Below are 7,782 nucleotides of genomic sequence, written 5' to 3'. Positions count from 1 at the left end.
CTTTGCTCCGAGGGTTTTTCTCCGGGTACTCCGGTTTTCCCTCTCCACAAAAACCAACATATCCAAAAATAAATCCAATTCGACTTTTTCATGACGAGTCTGGCTCAGTAGAGAGCGCAAGCTCCCCCCGTGTTGTTGACATTAAATAAAAATTACTTTACTCTACTCTACTCCACTCTACTCCACTCTACTCTACTCTACTCCACTCCACTCCACTCCACTCCACTCCACTCCACTCCACTCCACTCCACTCCACTCCACTCCACTCCACTCCACTCTACTCTACTCTACTCTACTCTACTCTACTCTACTCTACTTTACTTCACTTTACTTTACTTTACTTTAATCTGTATCCTATGATGATTTTAAGCCTCCACTACCAAACATGGTCATCTTTACATGCACCAATCTTCAAACCTTCATTACCACATTTCTTATATGGATATCCCTTTATCGCCATCTTAGGACAGGACGATGTTGGTCGTTCCCCGTTAACGTTTTTCTCGCAACAGTTCTGGAATCTATTGGTTGAGATCAGATTGAGTTTTGGCCACTTAACACATAAAATACGAGGCGTTTCTGATAACCAATCTTCGCTCTTAGTACAGCTCTGTTCTAGAATGACTGGCAGCATATATGAAGTATAATAATTGTATTGTATTTACAAATTTTCAACCCACAAAATTATATTCTTTTCAAAATCTCAGCCTCGGGTTTATTCTTAAAATATTCTTAAAATTTTCCAACTACAAAAAAATCCTTATAAAAAAGAGTGTAACGTCAACAGCCCTGCAGGTTTTTCAAAACAGGTTTTTTGAAACGCCTTTCTCAACAGACGAAAAAGAGACTGGGTTCAGCACGCCTGCGTAGTACGTTCTCATTCCAAGATGGCCGACCCTTCCCCCTAAAACGCGAGATGGGACGTTAACGCGTTCCTGTCAGGATAATCTTTGTTTATATTCAAGTGATTTTGAACCCCACGATGGCAACAGTCTGGGGAAATGAGGATGTGGCCTGCTACTTCACCACGAAGCATTCATGGCGTGGAAAGTGAGTTGAATTTTGCCTGTTTTGGATCCCGTGATCATGCATACATATACAGGAGACGTTCACGAGGTCCACTTTGGCTTGATTGCTCTTTTATTGAAGGTTATTGTATTGTCACTTGCAGATACAAGAGAATATTTTCCATCGGTACGAAAGGAATAACGACCTATAACCCTTCGAATCTTGAAGTCACAAATCAGGTGATATTATTCACGTGAACGTAATGCTGCGAGCAAGCATGCATGTAGCAAATTATTTGTGTCCATGACATGACGTATGATTCCTGTTATATTTCCGGGTTTAATTACGCTTCAGGTGTTTCCAGTTCATTTATAAGAGATTTAACCATATATTGTGCTGTAAAACGTCTCAAACGTATTGTTTTTCTGAAAGGTCTTGTAAATTCCCTTCTATTCCAATGCTTTGGAAAGGAAAATACGAAGATACGAAACAGAAATAAGGAGAAGACATTAAAGGGGAAGTACCACGGGCATTTGGTGTTACATCAAAAACTCCAAAACGTTTTTTTTTTTATCAAAAGAAACCTGAAAATACTGCTCAAATTTATTGTAAATTATCACCCCAGTGTACTATAACTATTGATGAGTGTGTCTGGCCACAGATGGACTGGGTTAGAATGAACTGCACTTGAAAAAAGTTAGGCTAACTGTTTCAAGTCCTTGCATTTTCGTTTCCAAAATCCGTTAGAGCAGGTCATAAGTTGTCTTTTTTTAAGAATTCAGTAAGCAAGGGTGTTGCCATACCATTTTATTGATAAAAGGTCTATTCTGCCTGGTTGGAACAGGAAAAGTGCAGTGCCTTCAAATGTCGACCATTTGTTCTGGAAAATGTTCGTTTGATCCACGCTTACCCAATTTACATTGTATATTTCAAGTGGTTGAACTGAAAATTTTGGCTAAATAGAAAGCGCTTCTGGCAAACAGCTCTCTGTTTTCTGGTTTAGAATCATCTGGTTTTTGAATCTAAACTTGTATACATTTTAATTTATATTTTTTAGTTTCCCCAATTAGTAGGGCACTTGTGCTCGGCTTTCCAGATTGGAGACTTAAATAAAGTTGTTATTATTATTATTATTATTATCATCATCATCATCATCATCATCATCATCATTATTATTAATACATGAACGTATGCTGTTTGCTCTACTCTATTGTTATAGAGTTTATTGTCTAATAATAAATAAATAAATAATAATAAAAATTATTTATTATTTTAAATGAATTATTATTATTATTATTATTATTATTATTATTATTATTATTATTATTACTACTATTACATGAATGTATGCTGTTTTCTCTACTCCTGTTATAGAGTTTATTGTCCTTTCTTCTTTTTCTTTCCTTCACCATTGTATAGTGGGCCTACAATGACTTCTGTAGAATTGCGCCAAGTGCCAAAGCCTCCAGTGAACTGATAATCACCATGAAAAAAAGTAAGTTTTGAAATTGTTTTTCCTGTATAAAATGCTTGTCCTTAATAAATTTCTGGAATTAGCACATTGTTATTTGAATAAATATAATCATGTACATGTACCAATCCACTCTTCCATTGAAAGTGAGTCACTGAAATAGTGTGAATGAAGAGAAGGTGCCTCTGCTCTATTGACAAGTACAGTTAATTATCTGTAATTCAAGCTCCTTCTTTGAAGTTGGAAAGTGAAAAAATCTAAATTTGAAAGAAGTACTGTCATATGCAGGAGAGCCATTTTCTAGATTCTAGAAAGTGCTCAGAATGTCCAGGGGTAAGTTTCATAAAACTGAATGTTGACCAGTCAAAGCAGTTAGTGACAGATATTTAGTCCAGTCAAAATCATTATAATTTTAATGTCTGAGGTTAGCAGTTACTGTCAATGTTATTTTTTATACCTACCCCTAATCTGTTGTAAATGGAACCAGAAAATGAAATGGAATGCCACAAGCTGTCAGTAACATTCTGAAACTGCATGTTAATTTAAATCTCAATTGAAGATAATTTATTGTGTAGTCAGGCATCCCAGCTAGCTGTAGCGTGGAGATTAACATCCATGTACCTTGGCAGTGGGCTAGTATCCACTTTTTCTTTTTGAGGGGGGGAGGGAGGGGATGTGGAGATGGGTGTGATAGAGGTGTGGTTGGAGGGAAGAGGGAGATTTTAAGGGTTCCAACCTTCTAAGTAATGACCGCGGATGACCAGGTCACAGTTTCCTGCTATAATATACTCTATGTATATTCCTTGTAGCGAGAGTGGAAAATACACTCAAATACTTTATCTTAACCATTTCACTTCCACGATCTGGGCTGAGTTGCTCGAAGCATGGTTAACACTAACCATTGGTTAAGAGGTATTAAAACCTATAGGTTGTCATGGCATTTAACCCGGGTTAGCGCTAACCATGCTTCGAGCAACTGCGCCCTGAATGTTAATTCTCCTGACTGACTGCCATACATTTCTTTTTAAGTTAATTCAGAGAATTTGGTGTAGCATCAAACAATATTGCCTAGTTGATGATTTTCTCTAATCTCGTCACCTGTCTGTTTGACATTATAAGGAGAAATTATATATTGATCACTCCTGGGAGTGAAGGGGTTAATATGAACAAAATTACAGAATGTTACTCTCATCAAAACAGTGATGAGAAATGAGGGGAAGGAGGATTAAGTAAGCGGCAGAAAGTGTTAAACAGAATACTCTTCAGCCAGCCAGAAATTGCAAACAGGACAGCCTGCTGGAAACAGGACAGTGGATACGTCCTCAGGGCACAAATGTAACCAGATACTCCACAAGCATGATTATCGAGGAAAGATGTCTTTTAATGCACAATACATCTATTGACCTTTATTAATAATTCATTGTGATTTAACTTGATTAGCACCTATGACCCTCTTTGTTTGCATAATTAGCTGGCATATTTTAATCACGCATGTATATCAACTACTAGTGCCATTGACATCCAATGTTACTGACTGTCTGTTTGTTTACCATTATCATTCTCCAGCTGGTGCAAGCAAAAAGATCCAAAGCATGACCTTTTCTACAGAACACAGAGCAGATCTGTTAACTGAAGCACTTGTAAGTTTTGTTTTTGAACTGATCATGGCAGGCCATCCCAGCAAACTGTTCACAAGGAGTTACCATAAGATATCCTAGTGTCGCATGTGCTTTTTTCTTAACCCTCGTGCTAGGGCATCTCTGAATGCATTCAGAATCATCCCTGGAAAAGCAGTGAATTACAAAACTACTACTACATATATATGATGCATACTTTTTCTTTTGCAGCGATTCCGTAAAGAATTCTCAGACTTTAAAGCTGGAAGTGAAGTGGTGAGTTTAAAGGGAAGTCAAGTTATTCACCTTGAAAGTTTTATGCAGGAATTCTGGACAACTACCCATTGCCAATGTTTTGAATAAGTCACTACAGACTGTATGTGTTTTTGATAACAATTATCTTCAGTATATTTATAGCTGCATTATAAACGAGCTAAAAATTGATGGCATTGAATCCATTTGGTGTTTCAGCGCTTTAATGCTTTCAAGTATCACTGGAGTGACACAAGACTACCTGTAGTGCTTGAGGTACAGTGTTAAGTCTAAAATGTTAATTATATTGTTGAACATTACTATGCTTGTCTAATAAAAAGAGCCCACAGTACTATGTAATTCAAACTGTTCTCACTGTTAGATTCAATGCACATGGTACTAACTTGACCCCACCAATCCATGCTAATATTAATAGCTGTTAATATAAATTGTTGCGTTTAGGTTACTCCATGCTCATTGGACCAAATAGATCCTACAACAAGGCAAAAACTTTGTTCATATGACTACAAAGAGTTGGAGGGAGTTGTACAGGTTAGTTTGACAGTGTACATGAAGAAAAATGTAAATATCTGAATGCAATGTACATTGTATATACATGTGCATGATTATTAAAAAGATTTTAGTAAGAATTTATATGAGAATATTGTTATTAAAGCATCCAAGAGGCATTTCTTTGGCTGAATGTTTTAAAATGATTTGGTGAATTTTCACTGGATTTTTTCATAAACTGAGGATGACATTATCAACAGGATACATGGACTCTCTCTAGCCTCTCTTGCTTATAAATTGTTTGAAAATGGTCATATACACTATAGGCCCTCTGCAAAAATGGCTGACATTTTAATCAATATTCTTTTGTCTGCATTCAAATTAAACTCACTGGCCTAGTTCAGGATGAAATATTCTGACTTTTGATTTTTGAACTCAAGAACGAGGCTAGGGAGGCTAATTTGAATGCAAACAGAAGACCATTAAAGTGTCAGCCATTTTTGCATTGGGTCTATAAATACTTTGTAAGTTCAAAGTTAAAAATGTGGTCATTGGTATCAAGGAGTTATGTGCACTTTCTTCTAAAAAAAGGGCTATAACTGTTGCCACATCTATACATTATACATGTATGTACTAGTTACATGGTTGATCTAGCTGTTGTCAAAGAAAACAAGACCCAATGGGGTGAGATATGTTTTTATTAAAATATCTGAACATCTTTACTCCCCCCCTCCCCCTCCTTCACCTTTTTTAACCCAAGTCCTCACTTTGCGCAAACGTCTGGATCTGCCAGTTGATAATTCCTCTATTTCCCTTTGTTTTCATAGAATGATATGATTAGACATAAGTCAGCTGTTTGTTCAAAAGATCTGCACAGTCACCCTGTCAAAAACTGTTATTATTCTGTTTTAGGTGTCGGACTATCCAGGAGGAATTGCAATCGTTTATGGTGGTTTTAGTCGACTTGTAAGTCAGCATTCATGTAACTACTGCATATAAATTATTTTGTATGTAACATAGACAATCCTGAATCCTTCTATGTCATTTACGTGTAAATGAACATTTTATTAATTTTGTAATAATTTACATCTTCTCTATTTTAGCATCTCTTTGCTTTGGAGCAGAGAGAGGAACTTATAAAGAAAATGTCAGAATATGCCATGGCTCATGTAGGTGTTGCAATCAAGTAAGTGAACAACACTAATCCCTTGTAATATTATCGTTTTAAACAAAGCTTTCCATTATTGATCTTTGTTACTCGTAATTTTGTATCACAACTGAATAGTTTTTTTGTAATTTGTTTTCTTTTAAATGTTATAATAGTTTTAAGGTTATGTATTTAGTAATTTCACCCTTGTTGATCGTTAGTATTTTTTGTTGTGCAATATAAGTAATTAATTGATTAAATAATTAATTAATCAATCAATCAAACTTTGATCATGTAGAAGTTAGAGCTATCAATGAATGCCTTCCTCTCTCTACGTTAGGATACAGTTTTTTTTTCTCATATTAGTGTTCTGTTGTTTTCACAGACAAAGAAATAAACCAATCACACATGACCAGTTTCTCAAGCACAAAGTTGGAAAATTTAGGTGAGTTCACCATGATAATTTCAATTGATAATAGAAATAAGAAAAAAAAAGTATAGGTCAACTTCTTGGGTAGACACTTTTACAACAGCTGCAAAAGAAATATTTGGAGGACTGTGAGGAGAAATATATGCATGTTGATACTGGGGCTGAAACACTTTTTTATAATACTGCACTGTACTTTGCTGTTGCTGTACAAGATTTTTAAGAATGCACTGTACTTTTTAACTGAGAAATTGGACAACAGTATGGAAGTTTATAACATACAGCATCCAAAAGGAGAAAATGAAATGTGATCCCGGGTTGGTTTCAACTGCTGACGTCTTAATTCATGGTGACTCAACTGGAGATGAGCACCAAATATTGTATTGAATAATAAATTGTGCTCTACTGTCTATAAAATGTTTACAGATACTTTTTGTCAAAGCTTAATCCGGCTAAAAGTAATTTAGGCAGGGTTAAAATCAAGACAATGCCGTTCAGTGGTCGTCCCTCTACTTGGCTTGAAGGGAGCGCCTCATGGTTTGCTTTGCATTTGCTTGCTTGCTGGCCTGTGAATAAGGTCATTTTGCCTGCTTCAAGCCTTTTTCCCTCTCTGCCCTTCCTTTGGTAAGTTTCGGGTTCAGTAAGTATTCCACTGATTGGTTCAGTGTGACGGTGCCTTTGGTGCTGCCCTCTTGCCAGGCTCGATTACCAGCCGCTGTTCGGAAAAACCGAGGGAGCAGCGGAAATCAAGCCTAGCTGTTCGCAGGGTTGCCATGGATACCTCCTTCCTTGTGCCTGATTGCTGCCCAGCTCTGCCAACCTTTAGGCACCAGCTCCCAAGTTCATGTTGATGCTCTTGTTGATGAGTTATTACCATCCTGTTAAATTTTTCTTTTCCAGTGAAGATGAACATATTACCTCATTAGCAGAATTCAAAGTACAGAAAATATCACCAAGACAACCTGTAAGTTCTACCCTGTATTTTTTTTTTTTTAAATATGGGTCATAAGATTATTATTTTGTCTATTAACCAGATTTTATTTATGGAGAGAGGCTATGCATGGTGATGAATGCTTTTCAGTGTGTGTATGTACATGTGGTACAGTACTGGTATGCACAAAAGGGTCTTCAAAAGTAGAACAGCTACTCTGCTGGGCTATTTCTAATTAGTTGTCTGATTCTTTAAAGTGCTACTATGATCAAATTTTTACCTCTTGAATTTTAAGGTTTATCGCATAGAATTCTAGGAAAGATTAAAAATGCCGTTTACCGTTTCTAAATATCTGCATTGGTTCCGGAGGTATTCACGTTTGAAAAATGCGTAAAATATGTAAATGAGAGGACTGATGAC

At 36.4% G+C, this 7,782-nt stretch overlaps 1 protein-coding gene across 2 annotated transcripts in view; it reads left to right on the top strand.

The window, feature by feature from the left end:
• Window positions 1-860: 860 nt before the first annotated feature.
• LOC146455133 (dnaJ homolog subfamily C member 13-like) overlaps window positions 861-7,782 on the top strand; it is a 50,868-nt gene continuing 43,946 nt past the window's right edge. For both annotated transcript variants that reach the window (XR_014859119.1, XM_085094810.1), the window contains exons 1-11: window positions 861-1,050; window positions 1,172-1,247; window positions 2,428-2,503; window positions 4,046-4,119; window positions 4,327-4,371; window positions 4,567-4,623; window positions 4,810-4,899; window positions 5,770-5,823; window positions 5,961-6,043; window positions 6,390-6,449; window positions 7,332-7,395. Coding sequence is in view for 1 of the 2 variants with exons in the window: in XM_085094810.1 (XP_084950936.1) it covers window positions 983-1,050; window positions 1,172-1,247; window positions 2,428-2,503; window positions 4,046-4,119; window positions 4,327-4,371; window positions 4,567-4,623; window positions 4,810-4,899; window positions 5,770-5,823; window positions 5,961-6,043; window positions 6,390-6,449; window positions 7,332-7,395 (747 nt within the window). In the remaining variant the exon portion in view is untranslated. The remainder of the gene's footprint in view (window positions 1,051-1,171; window positions 1,248-2,427; window positions 2,504-4,045; window positions 4,120-4,326; window positions 4,372-4,566; window positions 4,624-4,809; window positions 4,900-5,769; window positions 5,824-5,960; window positions 6,044-6,389; window positions 6,450-7,331; window positions 7,396-7,782) is intronic.

Source organism: Pavona decussata, unplaced genomic scaffold (genome assembly GCF_977016875.1).
Source record: "Pavona decussata unplaced genomic scaffold, jaPavDecu1.1 SCAFFOLD_286, whole genome shotgun sequence".
NCBI classification, from domain to species: domain Eukaryota; kingdom Metazoa; phylum Cnidaria; class Anthozoa; order Scleractinia; family Agariciidae; genus Pavona; species Pavona decussata.
The sequence above is the reverse complement of the archived record's forward strand: the minus strand, read 5'-3'. Positions and strand labels throughout refer to the sequence as shown.